The sequence below is a fragment of the Cyclopterus lumpus genome, chromosome 18, assembly GCF_009769545.1.
Source record: "Cyclopterus lumpus isolate fCycLum1 chromosome 18, fCycLum1.pri, whole genome shotgun sequence".
NCBI lineage: Eukaryota > Metazoa > Chordata > Actinopteri > Perciformes > Cyclopteridae > Cyclopterus > Cyclopterus lumpus.
The window spans coordinates 15,346,733-15,371,929 of record NC_046983.1 but is presented as its reverse complement, the minus strand read 5'-3'; the positions used below and the strand labels follow the sequence as shown (position 1 = coordinate 15,371,929).

Below are 25,197 nucleotides of genomic sequence, written 5' to 3'. Positions count from 1 at the left end.
CAGCCCAGAGGAGGAGAAACCTTGACTGAAACGATGGCATTGAAACAGGGTCTCAGGACCACCAGCGGACAGAAGCGTTGCGTTTGTTGGTTTTGGTTGTTTTTGTTGTTTGATTTGGTTTTGAAGTGAGTGCAATGTTCTGTTTGTTTGTTCGTTTTTTTATGTAAAATAAAGGTTTTCTATAAAAAAAATAAAAAATCTCTCTCTCTCACCCTCTCTTTCTCTCCCTCTCCCTCCCTCTCTCTCCCCTTCTCCCTCTACATTTGATACAGTGGATCACAACATATTGTTGGATAGGATCTTGCGACATTCTGACTCCAGCTCACAGACATTAGCTCAATATTGATCTTCTCATGTCTCAGTGGCATATTTCCAAAAAGTCTGGACTATCTCTTTAAAAATCACCTCCAGATACATTTTTAAGACATTGAAATAAAATGACCATGTTCAAAATTCTTAAACTTACATGTACCCCTTAAACATCCATAATCCATCTATATATATATATATATATATATATATATATATATATATATATATATGTAAATAGTTGAACTGTTTGACACGAGATGTCTCGACTTCTTCTTGCTCACTGGACCACGATTGGCTGGATGTGATGATTGACTACAAACTATTGTGATGTCACAACATCCTGCGGGTCATCCATGTGTTGTAAGGTTTCAGTGGAGCACAGAAACACCCCTCCAACGTGCTCATGACAGCTGGAGCTCTGCTTGAGGAAGCTGAGAGAGGATCAGCGAATGTATATCTGCTCCGGAGAGAGAAGTGACCGGAAACCGACGATGTCTCCACAGCCCACAAGAGGAAGAGAGGGAGAGCTCAGAGGAACCAGGGATGGACAAAGGGCATGAGAAACGGTGTTGTCACTCTGACTGCTGGATCTCAAGTAGAAACAAAAACAGAAGGAAAAAAGAGGTTTGGTGGGAAAAGACTGCAGAGCTGTTCAACTGGAGAAGAGATTGTTGGGTCACTGTTCTGCAGAGACCTCAAAACATGAAGACATCGGCCCCTCAATCAATACAATGGATCCTATCCACTCATCCAAGTGAATATGAATACCAACCCACACATTGGTCATAGTGTAAACCGATGACCTTGTTCCAAAAGCATGTGGGTTAATGAAGAGCATGAATATTCACACTCATTAGCAGGCTTTACTAGTTGTTGTAAGCTTGTGTTGAGTGTGTGTGGGTCATCAACCAGATGATCCACATTGGGAAGCTCCTCAAGATATGAAGAGCTGAAGCTGAGAAGCTGCGACGTCCATCAGACCCCACTGGACTAAAGTGTTAGATGGAGTGAGTGGGTGAAAGTAACGCTAATGTTTTGTCAGGAAAAAGTTGCACACAAATTGACATTTTAACATTTCTGTTTGTGTACAGATTAAACTAGAAAGTGTTAATCAAGGATCTTTGGAGGTTTTAGTGGGTGTTTTTTTTATTTTTTACTTGCTCTCAGTCTTTATGCTAAGGTAGGCTAACCACATCGATTGATATCAATCTTCTCATCTCTTCTAATTTAAGCTAAAATGTGTAATATAGGTTTATAGCACACACAACATGAGTCTTTCTCTGAAATACATAGTAGTACTTGAACACAATAGCGTTTCACTAGCTTTCATACCCTCATAATAGCGGGTCAGCTGCTACATGAACAAGTTAGCAAGGCCGCTATTTATTTATATTAATGCATGTATTTAAAGGTGACGTGTGTAATATCTGGCCACATGCTCCAAAGAAATATAGGCGGCAGCACGTCACCTCTACTGGGTCCATATCTACATTTACATATTAAAAAAAAGTTAACTATGACTAACAGCAGGGAAGAAACGCACAATTCTACCTATGCTGAGTTGTTCAAAGTGTAACATCTCCACTCTGGCGTGGGCCTATAGGTTCTGTTATCTGGACAGACAGGACCCTGCAGGGACTCACTGTCGCCACTCGAGGAACAAGTTACTTCCTCACACTCCTTTGGTGACGTTTAGAACTAACACACAGATTTGACACTGTACCTTTAAAAGGGGTGAAGTTAGGGCTCTGCCATCTTTGCTCAGCTTTCTATTTTTGTAAAATGTTTTTACAATTTTCTTTGTGGCATTTTGGCCCTTATTGGACAGGACAGTGCAAATGTGGGAGTTAGAAGGGTATGGCAGTAGGAATCAAACCCTGGACTCGTCAGTCGTCTGAGCATGCACTGTAACCATTCGGTTCCCAAAGCGCTCAGTGGCCCTTGGTAAACTTGAAATAGTTGAGTGATTAATCTGTGAGTGATTCCTTTTATCAAAAACGAGATGTTGGTCATGTCAAACAGGTCAAATGGACCAAACGGATTTGAAAGGTTGTGACTTTGGCGACTATCAGAAAAGACAAAGTGCCAGGTAACAAGGCCCTGTAGGTCCTTGTGGGTCTTCTCTCTTGTCCTCCCAATGATAATGGGATGTGTGTGTTGACGTGGGTCCTGGGTGGACGTGTGAAGTGCAGGAAACATGTACTGCTGCTCTTTTTTATTTATTGGTGGATTATCCTGCTGCTGTTCGCTCTCCTTTGGTTGACCACATGTGGGATCTGGTCGGATTATCCTCGGGGCTGCCGCAACATACCGAAAGCCAACAGTGACATACCACTCAGATTTGACACGTGCCACAACAACAAAAGTGGCATACCATCAGCCAGCAGCAGCGCTGCCATCCAGGAAGACCACCACAACGCACATCAATAAGCCCTCCAACCCCCACTTGCAGATCTTAGGCACACACAGAAGAATGGGCTGAAAGAAATAGAGACTGGAACAGTTGTATTTGGAATTGGCAAATCTGTAACAAAAAATGCTTAAATGACAGGAAAGCTCTCCACAAGGGGGCCTATCAGTGGCCTCGTACCACCGAGACCCATATAATCAAAATGTTCTTGAATAATTAATTTGCATTCTGAGTTAACCCGACACACAGCAACAACAGCAGCTGCTGCCCTGTATTGCTCCTCCGTAGTAGTTTCATAAGATGGAAAACCAACAAACAAAGGAGAACTCCAAACAGCCGACCAAGCAATATCCCAGCATCCCCCTGGGTGGGGGAGGTATTATGCTTTCGCCACAATCTCAGACACATACAGTGGGCAGGTTGAGTTAACCAGTGAATGGTAATGGATTTTACAAGTACATGTAGTGAAAGTTAACCCCCACACCCCCAACACACACACTGCATCTGTCGCAGCTGGACAACTAGTCCGACTTTGACAGATGGTCCAATGGGACGCTGGGAGAGGAAAGGAGGAAGGGAGGAAGGGAGGGAGGACACAAGAGCTGAGGAGAAGGATGGATGGAGGATGGAGAGGAGGAGACAATGCAAATGGATGCAAACGTGTGTGTGTGTGTGTGTGTGTGTGTGTGTGCATAAGAGAGGAGTCAGCTGTTCCTGGAAGAATGGAAGAATAGGAATAAGGGTTATAAACCTCACAGGAGGGTCGGGGGCATGCAGTCCTGCTTATGGTGCATTTGCACTCGTAGGTCCTTTTAGACACGTGCATAAATCCAGGATAACAAACACAGCGGACACACACAAGCTTATATATATATATATATATATATATATATATATATATATATATATATATATATACTTTATTTTATATATATACTTTATTTAAGAGCAACAACAACTGAACATAATTCAATTAACTTGACTTGAGCTTTCATTCATGATATAAATGAGACATTGATTGGATCACCTGGCCACTGCCTCACCATGCAGTGATTGGTTCACGTGTTAATTATGTCTGAAGCACCTTTTTTCCTGAAATTCAAGCTATATTAAATGTGCAGGCAGAGACCCCGCCCCCATCAGCGTCAGTCAAAATACTCGCGTTGTGACCACGCCCATTCTTACACGCTCCGTCGCGCTGGCTGCACCCTTCCGAAAGCCAGGTAGATTAAAAAAACTGGTGGTTTGGGCCAATTTCCGGTTGGGACTACAAAAATAAAATGTAAGGAGAAAGTAAGGAAAGATGTTTATAGTTTATTCATTGAGTCGGCTGTATATTTTCTTCAAATTGCATTCATTTTAAAATGTGGCCTAGAAATTGTATTACTTAGCTAACTAAAATGAGTGAGTGAGGGCGTAATGTAGGGCGACTGTGGGTCAGTGTTTAGCAGGTCCGTCTTTCATTCAGAGGATCGGCGGCTCGATTCCCGGCTGTGCTAGCCCTAGTCGATGTGTCCTTGAGCAAGACACTTCACCCTGAATTGCTCCCCGTAGCTGTTCTACGTGTATGATTGTAAGTCGCTTTGGATAAAAGCGTCAACTAAATGTAATGTAATGTAAGTACCAGAATACATAGTTCTTTCAAGGAAACTTCCTCGAAAATTATTAGAAAATGCTCTAGAGGTTTTAAGAGGTTCGTATGTTGCTGAAAACTCCCCCTAAAAGATCAACAAAAGGAAAACACTGACCCAACAAAAATAACCAACAAAAATAACCACAATAACAATTCAGCTGTACTCTGTAACAGTTAAACGTGTTTTACATCTGCTCTACCTAATAGATAGCGATGTACGTAGCTGTAGTCCATGCTTCGGAATAGTGTGATCAAAACTGACGTTCTTCTGAGGTTTTTTACTTTTATTTTGAAGGACAGCCACAGTGTTCCCGTAAATTCGCCAGCTTGACGTAACTTCCTGAAAGATTGACAGCTTGCACCGCTTTCGTTGACTAGTGGAAAACGAGAGCTCCCGTTGTGTGAGAAACACAATCACAACGGATTTCTCTCGGATTTACTTTTGTACTTTGAAAGAAGTTTACGAGAAGCGCACCCGGTTGTGGAGGTCACACCAGTCTTCGGGGTATGAGAGTGGAGCGGACGCCCTCAACAAAGTAAAAGAGGTGGTAGCGCTGCCCGTTTGATGGCTGCTGGGGATGGAGCCCAGCTGCCTGCCACAGTAGCGGCCAGCCGGAGCGTGGACAAGGCGCTCGAGGAGGCTGCCGCGAGCGGGGCTCTGAACTTGTCCAACCGAAAGCTGAAGGAGTTTCCCCGCAGCGCCAAGAACTACGACTTGTCCGACATTACGCACGCAGGTCGGTTTGCTTGTTCACTCTTTCCCTTAACTTCCAAAGCAGCGCGAGCGAGCTAGCTGTTCTCCGAGAACCGCCTTTTGTTTTCTCGCCACCTGCTTCTTTCTTCTAGCGGAGGACGCACGTCCTCCCTCCGCCCGACTCGTTTCACAAGACTCCCCCCAAGTAACTCCGCACTTTAGTTTGCTCCCGATGACTGTCACAACTGTGTCCCTCGGAAAACGATGCCTTAGGACTTGTTTCAAATCGTCACGAGCCTCTTACTCCGTCACGTGGGTGCCCCACCAGCCTCTTCTTAACCCGGTCCCAATATGATCTCCTCCAACGTGTGTCCGTTAGCATGTGCGCAGCAGACTGCTCTGCCTTCACCTCTTTTACGGGCTGTTCGCTGCTCTCGTTAAGCAAACCCACATGAATGTCAAGCTTTTAACAACAAAAAAAGCTTGACGTTTTTTCTTGAAGTGAACTTCAAAGGATATTAGACGCAGCTGACGCGCTTTTATAATTATAATAATGCTACTACTTTGAATTTATATAGCTTTTCTAGACAACTTATGACTTGACTTATCAGCTTTTAGTCACCGATACTCGGTGACATAAGTTGAACTAAACCGTTGGGTTCTCCTCGTGTGGTTCTGTTTTCAATGATGAGCCGTAACGTGTGTGTGTGTGTGTGTGTGTGTGTGTGTGTGTGTGTGGTGTGTGTGTGTGTGTGTGTGTGTGTGTGTGTGTGTGTGTGTGTGTGTGTGTGTGTGTGTGTGTGTGTGTGTGTGTGTGTGTGTGTGTGTGTGTGTGTGTGTGTGTGTGTGTGTGTGTGTGTGTGTGTGTTGTGTGTGTGTGTGTGTGTGTGTGTGTGTGTGTGTGTGTGTGTGTGTTGTGTGTGTGTGTGTGTGTGTGTGTGTGTGTGTGTGTGTGTGTGTGTTGAGCAGGACGTTGTAGAAAGGTGTGGATTAAAGGGAAGTACCTTGGCCTCGCCTCGTTGGAAAGAGGATTACCCCATCCAGGTTGCTGAAATCAATCCGACTAGGCCGGGCTTTTAAAGCAGCACCCCGAGCCTCTGCTACTGCTTTCTGTGCTCTGGTAATTATGACCATCTGCTCATAACAACCCAGGTCCAGGCCCTGTGGGATGAGAAGGCCTTGAACACACACAGGCACCTGCCACTGGAGCAACCCAACCCTAATGACTATGGAGGTGATGCATACATCCCATAGCTGTGTCTGACTCCGTGATAAACTAATGATCCAGCTTGGCAAGTCGGTGAAAGATCAACTGATGTTCTCAAAGTGAGGTTTAAAGGGGGCAATGGCTGCCGACATCGTACAGCTTACTCATCGTGTGTATTACTCAGCCTGTGAAGATGGCTGTTTATTGTCATCTGTGGCTCTGGAGGAGCTTTGGCGCACAACATAACCTGGATGATGTCATAGTGATGTCATTAGGGAAACTGGGAAACCTGCATCAGAAACTTGCGACATGGAGTTTAAGGCTTTGTGAATTGATTTTGCAAGTGGGGTGGATTGATGCATGTTTGATATGCATTATGGGAAGTGTAGGATCTAGAACTTTGGATCTTGACCCATGAAAGTTGGGTACATTTTTAGTTTTGCTGCTCCGTGTGTACAAATTGAAACCAGTTTTAAATGTTATGCAAACCTGCTGAACAACAACGAGCTGGTGAAATTTAAAGTAGCCTACCTGTGGCGTCAGCGTTCACCACGCTAAGTCATCACGTATTGCATTCGTCATAACACACTAGTGTCTGATAGGTCGTGCATAGTTAACTGACGAGTGGAGGCCGGCAACATTAAGAAAGGAGAGATTTCAGTTAACTTTTGGAATTTCTGAGGATTTTATTTTATTTTTTACTCTTTTAAACTGAAAAATGACTAATTGACTATAAAAATAATGGTAATAACCATGTTAAAATATTGTTATAGGAAGGCCTTCAACAAGAACCAGCTACTGTTGGCACAGGCTTTTCACTGGATATTGTATTCTGAAGTAGAATTTAAATTTAAAAACAGCAAAAGTCATGAATTCCAGAGGGATGTCAAGAAATGTCCAAATGGAATGTGTTCATATTCTTGCTCAGCCTTGGCTTCACCTCCTTAAAATTGAAGAAGGCAGCGGCTGACATTCACACTGCCTCATCGTGACTCACCGGTTATTCATTCTGCTCTAATTCTAGGGCTGTGTTCCTCTATAGGCCACAATGGTAGACATTTAGTCTTGAATACATGTCTTTGCAGCACCTACGCTGTCTTTATGGTAATGTCTAGAATGAGTAATGAGGTGCTCTAAGTTTCTCTGAGCAATCTGCCCGTTATACCAGGCAGACATCATATCTGCTGGGACATACAGATAACCTGAGAGTCTTTGTGGAATCTGACGCATTACTAGCTCCAGTTTGATATTTAGTAATGACATAGTGTCCTTCTAGTGTTGATGTGATTTCTTTACACACAGCTCAGCACTGAGGCGTGCTAGTCAGGGAGAGGACAAGAGCTTGAAGGTAACAAAGAGCATGACAGTAGATCAAGCTCATACCTAAAAAGCTGTCTGTGGTTATCCTTTACCAAAAAGGATAACGCTGTTGAAAATAAGACTGGACCAATAGACTACCAGGTTTAATGTTGACCAATGAAATGATCCCGCCACGTTGTGGTATGTTGGCTTTACTGGAGTGTCCCTGACCGTCAGCTACTCTTTACCTTTACCTGTCTCCAAATCTTAGCTGCAGTGAAGTAGATTGCTCAACGTGGGCAGACCATGGGGGTATTAAGAAGGGCAGTTCTAGCTAGCATTAGAAGGCTGATGGTGTTGATCCACGGCCTCCTTGTCAGCATACGGAAAAATCAAATGTAAAAGAAGAAGGGCGCTGGTATATTCATTTAATTCCATTGCCACGGTTCAGTTCAGACCTCGATATCATGTGTCGCATTACGATGAATATACAACGACACGAGACAGTGGACGTTTATGTTGCTCCTTCGCTCTCGCTTTCAGAATCATGCACCCTTATTCTAAATATTGATTCATCCTCTGATTCATTTCTTGATCGAATTATGAATCATTTGGTTTTATAAAATGGTGGAGAAATGTCTGTTTCGGTTCCCTAAGGCCCACGATGACATCTTCAAATGTGTTGCTTTGTCTGATTCTGTCCAATCCAAAGATCTTTAGTTTGCTATCATATAACACAAAGCTATATCACCCAACCCCAATGCCTTATGATTTGAACACATCTGTTCTTCACAATGTTGTCTTTGCATCCTCATGAGTCTGTGTTGTCGTGACCTCATGTGTCACATGTCCATGGAAACAGGAAGTGTAAACAGGATGTCCTGCTCATGTGATCAGTTCTTTTCATATCATAGTAGAAGACCCCCTTTCACTTCTAATCAGCAAAACATGGATTTTATATTATTGTTTTTTAGTTGCATTGAGATCAAGTAATTGTTGCCATAAGCAACAGCATGAAATTAAGGCTTTTTAATGTCCAGTACTGTAGCTGACTCCTGAGGAAAAGCTCTCTATAGCTGCTCAATGTTCCCCTTAGGGCTATGACCTGTTTATGTTGCCTCTCAGGTATTTACTGCTCCACAGGTAGCACACAGGCAGCCTGTCTGAGCTCGTTGGATGAAAACTGGTTGTCACATAATGGTGACACTGTCTACATCATCTATGTGCATGCCAGAGAACGGCACCACTGAGCTGAAGACATGTACTCATGGTCATGATGGTTGAATATAATTAGTCTGAGAGCAGCCACAACAACCAAGGTCAATAAATTAGAAGTTCACTTCAGATGTCCACAATTTGGTCAAACAGTCAATAATTATGAATTTAGACGCTGCTCATTTTATTTCCAGAGTGAGTCCTATTGGGCAGGATATTACAGCCAGACATACATATGATGTTGAACCGGGATAAGATTGAGGCTGTGGAGGACCCAGCAGTGTTATGATAACATCAGCTCCCTTCTTCCCCACTGGAGCAGCTTCCCTCAGGAAGGTCAAAGGTTCACGCACACGCACACGCACACACACACGCACACACACAAAGAAGGCAACTTGGCTCGCCTCCCCCAGAGTGTTTCCCGGTAGCTGAGAGCGGTTGAGGAGAACAAAGCCCAGCTATTGTATGTGTTGTGCACCTTGTGGACTCACCCTTGGGCCGTTGCTTCAATGATAAGGTTTGCCAAGTGTGGGTTTTGAAGCAGTGATATTTGTGTTACTGGATTGAAGCTGTGTGCGCGATCAGCATCTTTGAATATCTACTCTTTCATTTCAGTCCATTTTTTATTTTGTCCATTGTGCAAAATTACAAATCTAATCTATGCAATGAAGAAGAATAAGAACATTACTAGTGTACTGTAATGTGTTGTTGACAACAGAGCTACACAAATGTTGATGCCAAACATTCAGTGTCTTCATACAGTAACGTTGGTGTTCTGTATTGTGTACAGCGTTCTTATTAAGTCTGTGTCATAAAGAGGACATGTTCCATGGCCGCTAGAAATGGTCGTGATGTCATTGGGCAACTTCAGACCGCCGTGTGCCTGTGAGGGTTGTGCAGTGCATTGACAATATAACACTATTAAAACACGGTTCAGTAATCTTGAATGACGGTCTTTGGCTGGTATGAGGCATTCACGTTTGTTTAGTTTTCAGGCACTTTCGTGATATTGAAAATCAAGCATTATGTATCAGAGCTTTCAGAAAACAATCCACAGTTTTGTTTTTGTCAAAATTTGGATAACATATTTGACAAAGAAAGGTTTTCTTTAAGGAGCTGGAAAGGGCAGGTTTGGCCTTTATGCTTGACATATGACTTAAACACCTAATTACCTATTACATTATCTAATATAACTAATTGATTGGCCAAAATCTGTAAAATCTATTCAACTGTGAATGACCTGCAATAGAATATTTGACATTCCTCGTTTTTGCTTGGAATTTTTCTGAGCTTTGTTCTCTTCTAAGTGGAAAACGATGAGCCTGCAGTGGGAAATGATTAATGAGAGCTTAATGGCTTTTCAGCTGCAAATTCAGGAGGATCTTCAAGTGATGCTCGACATGCGTGGAAGCATTTTGTTCAGGCCTCAGTATGCTTCAAAAGAAGTATTGTCAGATAATCTCATAGCATTCTGAACCCAGCTGTCTAACAGCAGAATTGGGGAGAGGCTGTGTCCTACGAATCCAAAACAATCTGACAGCCACACCCATTTTAGCAGTGATTGGTCAGGTGTGTGTTAATTAGAAGTAGGTGGAGTTTGAACTCCTTACGTTCTCTCTTTTTATTCATTCCTTACACAGTTGCTTCAGTCTCTTTTCTTATCTCGAGCCCCAGTCCAGCTCTGTTTCTTTGTTTATTGGCTCCGGGAGCGTCCGCTGTAAAAATGCATTGAGTAAGTGAAATGTACAGCACATGAAATAATGTAGAAAAGAAAGCAGCCAGCAGTCTTAGTTCATGATATGTCAACAAGCAGCAGGGCGGAATGCAAGCAGAGACTCTTAAAACAAAAAAAGCTGTAAAGGAATGATGCCGATTCTTGTCTAGCCCTCCTCCACATGGATTCAAATAGTTTTTTTTAATTAAAATTTAGGCTCAGAAAAATAAAGGTCTAAATACCTAATATTAAAGAACTCTGATTGGGATCGGCACATCCCTCTTAGTAATAAACTACATATTGAGCTCTTCCTTTTTAATAAAGAAGGACCGTCGGGACCAACAACATGAACAATGTTGTTGCACGGCCACAAAGTTAATAAATTGACCTCCAGACTCATATGACCTCTGGGAATGTGAGAGACAAGAGCTTGTTGTTGGGAGCAGAACACACACACACAAACTGACGATGCCAAGCCACCAGAGAACCCAAGAGGAAAATGGAGGAAGAAAGAAAAATGACGCCAAATGTACCAGATATCCGACTCATTTTCCACATGGTTTGTATTGTCAGGTTGAGCAGTTCTGAGGCCATGACGGTAGCTCTGTTTCATCATTCAGACAGTTTGGAAAACACTAAACCCTAAATAATGTCCTGCTGCTTTTCAGGCACAGTTCCGTAGAAGAGTCGGGCTGTAGCTAATGACCGCATCAGCTGAGTCCGTGGAACTCCAGTACAAGTACAGTTTAAAAGTGGCTCTGAAAAAGGTGCAGCTTTCTCCGTCGCTGTGAAGGCCAACAGCTGTGTCCAGCTGCTGCACTGGAGTCAAGTTGTGGACAAGTCTCATGGCAAATGTGTTGTTCTGTATTGGCTGGGACTAGAGCTTATTTTGGTGCAAACAAACATGGTGCATAATAGAGCTTTGACCACTCTGAGAACAGAGAACTAAGAGACAGGACTGTCCCTCAGAGCATCATTACCAGAGCCATTTCTGTCTTCATCCCTCTTTGTGACTTATTACGGTTTGGTTGGAGGATTGTGTTTATTGAGGTCTACATTTGATGATGTTGCAGATTAAATTAGCTTCAAAACAACTGTGTGTCTCCCTCAGCAACAGGGATGGTAGACATTATCTCTTCATGTCCAGTTGCTGCTGTTGCCATGGAAATTTGTCCTTCACTTTATCATGTGCCCTTTTGGGACATCTGACCCATGTCCTGGTACTTAGGAGGGCAATGTTGGTGAGTCAGTGAGTCCACCACAGGATGAATTCTCATAACTTGATCCTCGTCTGACTTTTCACACGATTGTCAGGGCAAAGTTTAAATTCCAATACTTTGGTTTATGACCAAAATACCTGCAAAACCAATGACATTCCCATCAGCCTCGTCTGTACTTAGTGTTTGGTTTCGAATTAGCATCCAAGCTAGCTGCTTGTTTTTACGGTAATTGAACCATCTAGCTAACCACTGCACACAGCATCTAGCAAACAGGAGGAAGTGATTGGCCCAACAGTGGAGCTTGTGAGGGAACCAGCCTAAAGGACAAGGACAATCCAAACCTCCAGACAGTAAAGAAGAAGAAGAAGAAGAAGGAAAGAAGATTGTGAACGTAGTCGACATATACCTGCTGAGCATCGACATGTAAACACAGCTAACATTTGAGCATGTTAGCATGCTAACGTACACAAGTGTATTAACTGGTGCATAGTAATGCACAAGCGGCGGTTTTTAGTCTCTTGATTGATCATAGTTCATAGTTTGGGTATAACATGAATTAAAACCACTCAGTGTCCATCCTTTATTGCTATTTAAAAAGCGCAATGCTGCTTATTGGAGAAGCGAGCGTTTTTCTGCTGATGAGGCAGACCTGCTCGTACAGTAGTGAAAGCGCTCAAAGCCGACCATCGACGGAGCAGCTTGGCTGGTGGAGCCAACGCCGTCCAGTAAAACATTAGACTGACAGCGATAACGTATTTATCTGAAGAGAAAAGGGCTGATGAGCGTCTCTTTGAGCTTGTTGTCAACTATTACTTTTAATATTACACCCTTTATATTACAGGAACGTACTGCACCGTTGACTTTGTTTGTGTTGGTCATTATTGCAATCGCTTTCTGCAAAGTGCCTCGTAGGCTGCTGACCACGCCTCATTTTGAGATCAAGCACATTTGCTACTTGTGCTGTGCGTTAAAGTGACAACTGTGTCGGTCTGAAACTGCAACAGTCTGCTCCACTGTGTGTTATATGAGGCCTCCAGTCTTGTTTTCCTTCCTGCTCTTCAATGTTTGAGTAATTCGTAACGTTTTGAAACTAAGTTAGTCAGAGACTTCCTGTGTTAAAGGAAATACAGCTTCATCTTATCTACATTCCACACAGAATTAAAATGCAAACTATTTGTATGGTGTGTGTGTGGCCTTCTTTTGCTTGTTTACATCTGTTCTGTGTCATTTAAAGGAGACTGTGCATGCATGTCGGTGTGTTTTATTTCCTCTCTGCTGCGGATGTGGGCTGCCTGTTCGCTGAGCCTTCACTTCTGCTTTGTCTGTCTTCGTCTCTGAGTACTCTGATTGCCCCACACGGCATGTTCCCTTCCAATTCTATCCAGTTCATAAATGTCACAGAAAATAGAATGTCGTAAGGAATCCTTCATGACCTACACAACACGTTGTTGGCGTCAGCTAATGAATGCCATGGCTTGTGTTTATATACCCCCCCCCCCCCCCCACCCGTTGTGTAGCGTGGACGTCTTCATGCTTTGTTGCAATAACATGGACCAGTCCCCATAAATGAGGCTGCAATACGCTTTAATTTACAGTACGTTGAGTTTGACGTGTGAGCGTCTGAAAACTCTTTCTCTCTCAGAGACAGCTGGTGGGGAGGGGGAATCCCTCCTCAGTCCCATGGGAGGTAACCAGAGAGACGGCAGAGACGAGCTGTAGGACAACACGACCAGTCTGCCAACAAACATGCACTGGGCCCTACATGGCCTGGTCTGGAGTCTGGATGTGTGTGGAGGAGCGAGCACGGGCCAGAAGCTCCACGGTTGCCATAGCAGTTGTTTATTGCGAGTCATGAGCTGGCTAGGCTAGCATGTTGTCAGGCATCTGGATGTGAGCAGCATTCACAGGCACTGGCGCCTGGGCAATATGACAAGATTATCTTTCAACCTCGTATCGGTTGGTCCTAACTCCAGCAGGAGAGATGTTGGCACTCGTTAGCAAAAGAATGAAAATGCGGCTTTTTGACAATTCTTTGGTTTTCAACCCAACAAAAAAGGAGAGCCAGAGAACGTTAAATGAAGTGATTTATTTTGTAGCTCTGCAATACAAGTCAGGCCTAAAGATGAAGGCACCACAAATCTACGCTCCAGTCTTAAAACTCAGCATTCAACAGCATATGGCAGGGCAGTTAGCAAGTACAAGAGAAATGGTTCAGCTTGTGTAACACAGTACACTGTTGCAACATATGCATCTCCAGTCCACAGATACTTATGTCTACTTGTGTCTTTTGTTTTTGGAAAGATGATTTCATCCTTGTGTTTCTTAAAGCAATATTGAATATCACCCTAGGAAGCAAGGAGCTGTAATCTGTTAGATTGGTCCGGCACTGGGAGTCATTGTTTGCTCATCACAATTTCCCAGATGGACTAGGCCTGCTAATAAAACCTGGGAAGAATAAACATCCAGAATGGAACTATGGTTACATGTGTAGACTGTCCGTGTTGTGATACAAGCTAGCTTCTTCTCCTAGCTCTGCTTCTAGCAGGGGAACCACATGCGAAGCCAGGACCACATGACCTACGAAACTGGCCCGGCCCACATCAGTACATACGGAGCTGTTGGTACCATTAAAGCTGCATGTCGTAACTATTAGGCTAATGGGCCGTCGTCCCATTACACAAACTGGTCAAAATAATGCATTCGTTGGAACTATTCTCAGCAGCGGATGAATCCACATTTGGTGCTCTAGTGAGTATGTCGAGCAGCACATTCTAGTTTAAACTTTTGACAGTTCATAGATGATATAGAGGCTGGGGGACAGCTCACCCACACCGAAGGTCCCAAGCTGGGTTTGAAACCAGCACATGGTTGGATGAAAGGGGCTCCACGTCCTTTATTTCCTTTTATCTGGCGTAGCTACTGTGTGCTCCAGGCTCAGCAGGCAGCCATTAGTTAATGGGCTTCAGTCCCATTCCTCCTGGCTCTGTGTTTGTCCCGCAACACAATGTAACACTATGAGAGTGTGTGTGTAAATAATCCCATGGTGTGGAGTGGACTGCCTGGTGAATAATGAAAGGCCAGGCCCTGCCTGTCTTATGTAACCCAGCAGTTCCATTAAGTCCCTCAGTGCTTGGTGTCCAGATGGCCGGTTCACCGAGCAAGTCGGAGCACGATGGAGGAGGCACGAGGCCTCGGAGGGGTTGAAATGCCACGGTCTGTGTCTGCATGTACTTAGTTACTTCAGAGCTCTCATTAGATTACTGTACCGCTTCAGAGAATACAGTCTGCTCCTCTCGGTCTCAGAGGACGAAGAATGTCGCTGTAACAGACCAAATAAAGTGAAAGACAGATTAATACAAGTTGAGGTATAACGGAGCAGCGACGTGTGGGGAGCAGACTTGTGGGAACTGTGATGACCAGGGATTAACTTGTGATGGTCTGGCTCAAATGAGAGTTGAATGCATGTTCATTACCCTACATTGTGTGTGTGTGGAAGCTGTATGAAGGGGCACTAGTAGTAGTAGTAGTAATATTAATAGTATTGACTACACAAATTCTGATATTTTAGGTTACAAAAAAGTTTTGCCGCACTGGTCACAAAATTGTAGCACGAGTATAAAAGTATGAATTAAATATGCGTGGACCATATCAACGGTATAATACAAATCTAATTTATTTATACGCATGTATTTATTAATATTATTTAGTATTGCCGTGGGAAGTAGGAGCACTAAAGGGACTGCTGACAGATCGTATAAAAAAACATTTAAAAAAAGCTTAAAACCTTTTTAAAGTATTTATTGTGGAAAAAAGATTTGCCTCGTTCTCTGATGTTGAATTGATTTATTAAAAAAAACATTACAAAACAAACATTTTGAAAGCCACAAAGTACATTGCTGAGCTATTAAAACCAAAGTGTGTTAGGTCATCAGTGTCCTGTGTAGAGTGGCCCCTGAACTCACCGTGTCATGAGAGATGAACGATTCTTTTAATATTTGTATCTTGTTTCAGATGTTTCTGTGTAGTTTGGCCTTTTGTCATAATGTGTGTTTGATGCCTTCTCCTACTTTGTGTTATCTTATTTTAGTCTCATTTTAGCAAAGAAACTCTGCTCTGCTCTCATATAGAACCCCAGTGATCTGTAACCATAACCTAACTACTGGTTCCCATTTCAGTGTTTATACCCAAACCAAATGTGTTGGATTTAATTGAGGGAGCCTGCTGGATAGGAGGCATGACTTTTTTTATATATATATAATTTTTTTTTACTCTAACTGGATTTGACACTACTGTGCATGCATAGCCGTTGCCATGACGATTTGGACACTTTTCCACTTGTACCATCTGCTGACTGTTTGCCTGTTTCTCACCTTTCACTCCGTAGCGCTCAGCGTTGGAGCAGTTTCAGTGTGTTTTATACATTACAAAGCTATAATTCATGGCAAAGGACTGTGTTGCTTGCTGTTAGCTTACAGTGATATTTAAACTTATTCCTTTTATATTTCAGGCCCAACCATAAATGACTCTGTTATTCAGTGGTTTTCTGTTTGCATGTTTGGTGTTGTCAGGAGTTCTGATTGCGTGAAAGATGGAAGGGGAGAGGAGTCGTGTAGGAGGAAGGAGGCGAGTGAATCAGATCTGTACAATTTATCAGAAAAGGAGGGTTACTCCCCATCATCATTGAGGAATGTGTCCTGAATACATCTTTACTGGGGGAAAGAATTATGCCATTGTTTTAACAAACATGATAGCTGGTTGATACTCAGCCTCAAGCAATAAAGGAACACATCTGCATTTTGAAAAGTGAGCGTGCTTCCATTAAGACTTGGACATGGCTAGCTGAGCTGAGCACAAAGACTAGAGAGCGGCCAGAGAAGCTCCACCAAAACAACCCCTATCTTCACATGTTGTGTCTTGCATTTCACCCAATATTTCCTTTGATTGGATAGGGACAATCTGCAGGTGATAATACACAGAGTGACGACTACCTCTAAAATGTAAACTCTCTCATAGTATCCAGCAGGAGTTACATCTCCATCACTTGTTCTCTTACTCAGGCCTAGTCATGCAACACACACACACACACAGCTTCTGTCTATCATCGCGCACTCGCTGTAACTAACACTGTAACAGGAATCCACACTGCCACATCCTGTCTTGCAGCACAAGCCGAGTTGTGTTGTCATTGGCAACACTGTGAAATAAACCCAAACATCATCAGACCACATTGCTCAAGTCCTTCTCAAGCTTTTAAAATAGGGCAGGTGATGTTCAATTCAGTTTATTTTGTATAGCCCAATATCACAAATTACAAATTTCCCTCAGAGGGCTTTACAATCTGTACACATACGACATCCCTGACCTTTGACCTCACATCGGATCAGGAAAAACTCCCCAAAAATAACCTTTGACAGGGAAAAAAGTGAAGAAACCTTCAGGAGAGCAACAGAGGAGGATCCCTCTCCACAGATGAATAGATGTCATGTGTACAGATGAACAGAGTTACATAAACACATTACATGAATATGACAATGTATGAATGGACCTCCAATCCATATGTTAATGTTATGTTAAGGTGGGGCAGGTAAGTGAAAGACGCTGATTTCAAACATGTTTGTATTGTTTCATCGATCATACAGCAGACGGACAGCTAGCTGTTAATAACTAGCTGGTAGGATTTAGCTCTGATGAGCTCAAAGAAAATGAATCAAGTGGACACAATATCTGTCTAAGATTAACTAATGTTAGCCACCATAAGCTGCTGGTCCTACCAGAACAAAGAGGGTGGCTGTAAAGTGTATTGGAATGAGACATTTATGAGCTTTATAAACTCCTTTCCACCAACATATGAATGCTTGAATGGATGGCTTTGGGTTGCTGGTGGGAAACACTGTTAACACGTCGAGTAAATTCAGCACAATTCCATCTCGGTACCTGGGCTTTAGGTACCTGGGCTTTAGGTACCTGGGCTTTAGGTACCTGAGCTTTATGTACCTGGGCTTTAGGTACCTGGGCTTTAGGTACCTGGGTAGGTACCTGGGCTTTATGTACCTGGGTAGGTACCTGGGCTTTATGTACCTGGGCTTTAGGTACCTGGGTAGGTACCTGGGCTTTATGTACCTGGGCTTTAGGTACCTGGGCTTTATGTACCTGGGCTTTAGGTACCTGGGCTTTATGTACTTGGGCTTTAGGTACCTGGGCTTTATGTACCTGGGCTTTAGGTACCTGGGCTTTAGGTACCTGGGCTTTAGGTACCTGGGCTTTATGTACCTGGGCTTTAGGTACCTGGGCTTTATGTACTTGGGCTTTAGGTACCTGGGCTTTAGGTACCTGGGCTTTAGGTATCGGGCAATCCGATCCAACTTGGTAGAAAATCTTCAAAATACATAACATTGAACTGAAGGTAATACTTTGGCCCCATTATCAGAAATACCCGATCCAGCTATTTGAGGCAGTATCGGCTTGGTATTCGTATGGAATCTGTGTTTTAAAACATAAAAGGTTGCCTATTATTACAGAATATATTGTCTGAATATATTGCTTTGGGTGACCCCAAAGCGCTGTGACTCAGTTCTGTGTGGCTTTGCAGAGACAGGTCTTTTCCCAGCAGCCCCTCCAGCCTCGTGGATTTAAACCAGAGAAGAGCTCTCCTTTTTGTTGAGTCACTCCTCTCGGGGGTTTCATTGTCCGGGCATCCTCTTGGTCGGCCCCTTTGTGTTGTTTTTTTCACCCTCTCTCTGGCTGCTCCGTGGCTCCATTGTCCATGCCCCCCTGCTGGTATTATCGGCTCGTTACTCATTCACCCCACCCCTCCCTCTGAACCTCACCCCTCTTCTCCAGACCGGGATAGGAGTCTCATTTTCCTCTGTACACACAGAAAGGCACATGGCCCCGAGTGTGACATGGAATACACTTTCACGCTTATGCTTTTGAAACTCATCAACGCCACACGGTTTGTGAGGATCGATGTGGTACAGCTTATGAACTCAGAAAAACACACCCAAATCAGGACATTTTCAAACGTCTTTATTCGGTAAATCACAGAAGAGTGCTCGAATCTGCGAGTGCCAACACGTTCTAGCAATGAGCTTTAAGCAGCTCGCCGTGGTTTGGGGTGTTTCAGAGAGGTTGTCTTGTTGTCCCCTCTCCTCCTCTTCTTTGCATACCAGGGTTGAGGGAGAAAAGCACGGTTTAGCATGTGTTCGCTTTCCTTTGTCTTTCTCCAGTTCTGGTCAGATCTTCATCAGCTGCTCGCATGTAACATAAACCAGCCACGCTTTGTTACTTTTTCTTTTTTTTCTTTTTACCTTTGTCGTTACAGGCAGTTAATGCTTTCGTAATGCTCCTTAGAAGTCAGTCCCGACCCTAAAGCAGGTGAGGCGTTCAGAAACCTGAAACCCTCTTGTTTCTCATGGCATTTCTTGGGTAAGCAGGAAAACAAAGGGGGGGGGGAGGAGACCAACGGGAACATCCCAAAGTATTTCACAGCTCAGCGCAACAGCCCTACCTTTCTTTTAGGCTTGCAATTTTCACGATATTTTAGGTTGTGTTAAAGGCTTAAAGAGAGCTTGAGCGCCTCAGGCTGCTGTTGCAACGGCGCTGTCCATTTAGTGTGAGCGTGTGTGATGGAACCTTCTGCTCCCCTCTTCCTTATCAGCAAAGACATTCAGGTTGCAGCTTCTCATCTTTGGCTGGAGTCAACCTCCACTTTCACCGGCTGAAAACAACAAACAGGCAGACATCAGTAAAACCGACGTGGCTGTTGTGGGGTCTCTCTGCAGACACATCCTGACTGAGTGCGTCTGTAGTCCCAACATCTCAGAGTGATGTGTCTTCTCTCTGGCAGCTACAATGTCATCTTATGTTATTTCAGTGTCCCAGATAATATTTGAATCAACACTGCATATCTTCTCCTGCTATGTTTATCATTATTTGACTATCCCGAGCCCCTGGGGTTCTATTTCTTTGATTTCTCTTTGTCAGGTTGTAGCTTTGATTGTACAGCTGTGTCATTTAGATCCACATGGGACTGGCGTTGGTATGAGCAGATATTAAATGACTCAACTCAGACCCATAAAGCCTGATAGGGACATTCCAAAAGCATACTCATTCTTTTGAATGGTTGATGGAGAGAAGTCTGGAGAATTCAGACATCATATGTTTGTTTCCCAATGACACAGATGTGTGAGCACAGAGCTTGATCATTAGTGTGTCTCGATTAGCACCGCAATGTGTCAGTGAAGCAATGTGTGTCTGTTGATGCACTGAACCACACCCCATCACAAAGGACACCATGGCAACAAGGGGTTGATCAGTTAACCGTCTGTATTGGCCTCCAGAGACGGGAGACAGGAAGACTGTAGCTTCTGATGGCGCTGACGTCTCAGTCAGTCTTGTGACAATAAAGTAATAAGGTTTGCAAACAGATTAGTGTGTTAATTGTCTCAACGGGTTTTGTTCAGTTTGTGACGCTTCCTTTTTAGAAAATAGAATCTCTGTTATTGTGCGTAACAAGTGCTGAACAGGTCCTGGTCCAACTGGAAGAATAAGTACGCAAAGAATCCTCAAACTTGTGAAACTGTACACGTGTAGTCTCGGTTGCAGAAGGAAGTGAGACTTTGGAGCAGCAGACTGAAGACTGATTGTGTGTTGAAGTGAGGGAGGCCCAGCTTATGCAACACAATCTGGAATACGAGACTGCTGTTGTTGTATTTCCTTTGTTTTTACACAGAATTGTGCAATGTTTTTAACGTGGTTTTCCTCAAGTGTTAAGAGGCTTTGGTAAGTCCTACTTACCAGTGTGTAGATGTAGAAGTCAGTGGGTCAGCAGTGACGTACGTGGCTGAAGTGGATCCTCCTCCATCCTGACCTGTAATTAGACACAGTGCCGTGCTCTGGCAGGCCAATCCTGCTCGCTCCGCTGAGCCTTTGAAATCCTGCAACACTTTAAGGCTGTATGAGCTACTCTCTCAGCCACGGTTAATACACCTTCAGTTTGTTTCACAGTTTGGAAAGGTTGCACATTTAAGGTTAAAAAAGAGGAGCCAGTTCTATCTGCAGAGGAATCGGTTCCATGTTCCTGTTTTTCAAACTGTCCAATAACAAGTTTCCTGTATTGCATGGTCTTCATCAGTGTGTGGCCATTTGTCATCGAGATGTACGCGTTGATATGCAAGCGCATGACAACGGAAAGGTCTGGAAAAAGCTAGTAAATGGACCTTGAGTCGGGACTGTCAACCTTTCTGCTTCTAAGGTATCAGGTTTTATTTTGATCACTTCAATTTATTTTAGATTGCCTCAAATTACAAATTATCCTCAGGGGGCTTCACAATCTGTTCACATATGACTTCTTCTGTCCTGGGACCTCACATCAGATCAGAAACAAACCACTCAAAGCGCTTTAACACTACATGACATCATTACATTACATTACATTACATGTCATTTAGCTGACGCTTTTATCCAAAGCGACTTACAATCATGTTACATTCATACACTGTAGACACAGCTACAGGGAGCAATTCAGGGTTAAGTGTCTTGCTCAAGGACACATCGACTAGGGCGGGGATTGAACCACCAAGCCCTGATTGAAAGACAGACCTGCTAACCACTGACCCACAGTTGCCCCATCATCATACACCCATTCATACAATGATGGGAGGAGCTAAGGATCCACCTGTCCATCAGCAGTAACTAACATTCACACCCATTCATACACTGATGGGAGGAGCTAAGGATCCACCTGTTTATCAGGAGTAACTAACATTCACACCCATTCATACACTGATGGGAGGAGCTAAGGATCCACCTGTCCATCAGCAGTAACTAACATTCATAAACTGATGGGAGGAGCTAAGGATCCACCTGTCCATCAGCAGTAACTAACATTCATAAACTGATGGGAGGAGCTAAGGATCCACCTGTTTATCAGGAGTAACTAACATTCACACCCATTCATACACTGATGGGAGGAGCTAAGGATCCACCTGTCCATCAGGAGTAACTAACATTCACACCCATTCATACACTGATGGGAGGAGCTAAGGATCCAACTGTCCATCAGGAGTAACTAACATTCATACACTGATGGGAGGAGCTAAGGATCCACCTGTCCATCAGCAGTAACTAACATTCATAAACTGATGGGAGGAGCTAAGGATCCACCTGTCCATCAGGAGTAACTAACATTCACACCCATTCATACACTGATGGGAGGAGCTAAGGATCCACCTGTCCATCAGGAGTAACTAACATTCATAAACTGATGGGAGGAGCTAAGGATCACATCAACTTGGGCTAATGGAGCCGGGGATCGAACCGCCGATCCTCTGATTGAAGTACGACCCGGCCCTCCACTGATCCACAGCTGATGGACGTGTGTGTATTCTTATGGTTTAGAAGAGGCTGAGTTGTGTAAGTAAAACATATTTAGGTAATTTATCATAAATTGTTCACTTGTAAAAGTGTAAGCGGAACCATTGAGGTGGAGCTGATGTGACGCACGGCCTTTTAAACTCCGAGCTGCATGCAGGTCCAACAAGCGGGCACACCAACAGACTGCTGCTCTGCTGTGTTTCAAGCATGTTGCGACACCACATCGGTGATCTAATAGCAGGTGTTTTCTATTAGCGGCCACAGAGGGCCCATGTGTTCATGCAACCGGCACACTCATTGGTTCATGCTTTTTTTTAACAATGAATTTTTTTCCTGAAGGTTCAATCCGATCTGACTATTTTCATCATCCTTATTTGTTGAATATGAGACCCGTTCTTGGAAGTCTTTTCTGGGAAATGCAAATATACAGTAGCCTGTATATTTGCATTTCCCAGCCTGCTTTGATTATGACAAATCAAAGCAGGCTCTGAAGTGTACCTGAGGTGAGGTAACAAAGCCGTAGAAGACAAAGGTAATGGCCTATGGTTGGTCACTCCTATGATGCCAGCTGTGAACGTCTCAGCTGTGATGCAGACGACCTTAAGACAAAACGTGAGAAACAAGTGAGTCAGCTCTTCAACTGTTGGTGCAGCTTCGTCTGTTTGAAGCCAGCGTCCTGCGGTCTCATGGCAGCCCCCTGACCGTGTGTGTGTGTGTGTGTGTGTGTGTGTGTGTGTGTGTGTGTGTGTGTGTGTGACCAAGTATGGGCCACTAGTTCTGTTACGCATGGGTTTATGTTTAAGATAAGAGCTGGAATATGTTTAGGATTTCTGGTTACGGTGAGGGAATGACTGAAGACTTTGCAAAGTGCTCATAAGATTAGAAACGTGCACGTGTTGGGCAGCAAATATCGTTACAGCAGAACTCATTTCCATCCAAACTATCTCTTCCTTTTCAAACCAAACTGGAGCTCCCACAAGAAATAACATCTCCATCCCCCAGAACACACACACACACACACACACACACACTTTACTTCCTCCCCCATCTTTTGTTCAGACGGCTCCCCTCCAGCTATGGGACAGTGGAGACGGAGGGAGATCGGGCGTTGGAGCTACTGTAAAGTATTCAGTTGCTCACGTTTACTGCACACACAAACCCAACTCACACACACACGTTGAACCATGCGTCTGTACTTATTGAGGCCATGTAAACGCTTAGGTTAGGGTTAGGTTGGGTTACTGTATTTGTACCCGTAGGTAGACCTTGTTTGCAATGGAAAGTGAGGCATCCACCTCCACACACATTAGTCAACCCAGAGAACGAGACAGACGATAAAAGTACACAAAGCCACAAATCAGTGCACTTATAATTCTATTGTGTTCACCTGAATGATGGCTGCTGGAACAAAGCTGTTTTTATAGTGCTTTGTTCTACACCGTGGTGCTAAGTAAGGGAGAAGCTGAAGCTCCCTGTGCAGCGGGTGTTGTACAGGACTTACAATGGTCTGGTTTCTTTATTCACTCTTACATTAATGTAGAGATTATTAAGTCTCATATTATTTAGTTTTGAACAAAACCTTGTAATTCTAATTATGTAATCATCTGCTGATTCTTTTTTGGATTGTTTTGTATTAGAATGCCATTCCTGTATAAAGTATTTTCAAAATCAATAAAAAGATTTCTTTTAAATAATAATAATTCAGGAAATAGTGAAGAATGCCCCATTACAATCCCCTAAAATGTCTTCCAGATTGCCTTTACAGTCTGAATCCCTAAAATATGTTACTGTACCTTCACTAGTATCAAATCCTCACGACTAAGTCTCCGGAACCAATAGTTTAGGCATTTTTGCTCAAAGAAAAATATAAAAAAAACGATCAATCAAATATCAGAATACCTGCAGATTTATTTCCAGTCAATCAAGTAAAGGATTTATAGATTGGTGAAGAACAACTTAATGACTGAAATGAGTGTAGATGAAAGTTTCTGAATTCTGTGTGAATCGTGTAAAGACGGATCATGGCCATAAAGAAAACATATTTAAAATGTATGCAATGGCTCACTCAACTGTACAATAAATATCTATCCGATGAACCTGCACCAAGTCTCTGGAATGTGTTTTCATAGTTATCAGCCCATCCAACTGTATAATTACAACACTCATAGATTTCTTTCTTTGTGAATTTGTCAGCTTAAGTCTTCCAAAATAAAAGCCCCCATAAGCGCTCTCCAACAAAGAGAGGAAGTGCCTCCTCCTGCAGCCAACAGCAATCAATAAACAGCCATTGGGCTGTCTGCCATTGACAGACTTCTGTCTCGTCCTGCTGCCAGTGAGCGCTCCGTGCTAATGGGCCTTTTCTCTCTGCAGCTCTATAGACCATCTATTGACGCTGTGTTGGGTCTGCTGCTCCGCGCTCACTTCTCTTTTATGCAGTAGAGTTGAAGTGATTCAGAGAGGAGGATATGTTGATGACGGGTCAATACTGAGCACGCTCCGTAATTGTGTCATCAGGATAGGGGGAGGTTTGGGAGGAGGAAGGTAGAAGATTGTCGAGGAAAGAAAACAAGGGGCAGAAGATGGAGAAGATTGTGGCAGATGATGTTTAAAATCAACCAGATTGAGAACATTGGCAGTTAGAACCTCTTTATCTTTAGCAAAGTGATAACATGGAATACAAGAATTTGATGAAAATGCATGGATTCGATTGTTCAAAAATGGGTGTGGCTTAGGGAGCACGTGGAGCATTGTTAGATCAGGAGGACAACAATAAATCCATCAACTGGACCACAACCACCATGAAGATATTGTCATCTATCCAAACATGTGCCTCTGACCCATGATGCAACCCACCAGATATATAAACCTGCCTTTTGTACGGTGCGTCCCAGATCCATTTGATTGGATCGTTGATTGGATGTTCATCAGTCCTTTAAAATATCTGTACAAATATTGACAGGAAGAGGAAACATGATGTTATTGCATAGATATTGGCATAAATTGAGAGATTATTGAACAAATATTGAACAGACATGGGATTAAAACTTTGAGAATGTGTGGTTCCTGTATGTGTGAACTTTTATTGGGTCTGAAGTGATTCAGGACTGAAATTGCAAAAT

At 43.4% G+C, this 25,197-nt stretch overlaps 1 protein-coding gene across 6 annotated transcripts in view; it reads left to right on the top strand.

The window, feature by feature from the left end:
• Positions 1–4,682: 4,682 nt before the first annotated feature.
• Positions 4,683–25,197, top strand: part of lrch4 (leucine-rich repeats and calponin homology (CH) domain containing 4) — a 41,831-nt gene continuing 21,316 nt past the window's right edge. For 4 of the 6 annotated variants that reach the window (XM_034557242.1, XM_034557241.1, XM_034557243.1 and 1 more), the window contains exon 1: positions 4,683–5,092. In XM_034557242.1, the coding sequence (XP_034413133.1) occupies positions 4,921–5,092 (172 nt within the window). In that variant the 5' untranslated portion in view covers positions 4,683–4,920. Of the gene's footprint in view, positions 5,093–6,018; positions 6,170–20,736; positions 20,958–25,197 lie in introns of those variants that run through there. The other 2 variants (XM_034557244.1, XM_034557245.1) reach the window with 2 other exon arrangements.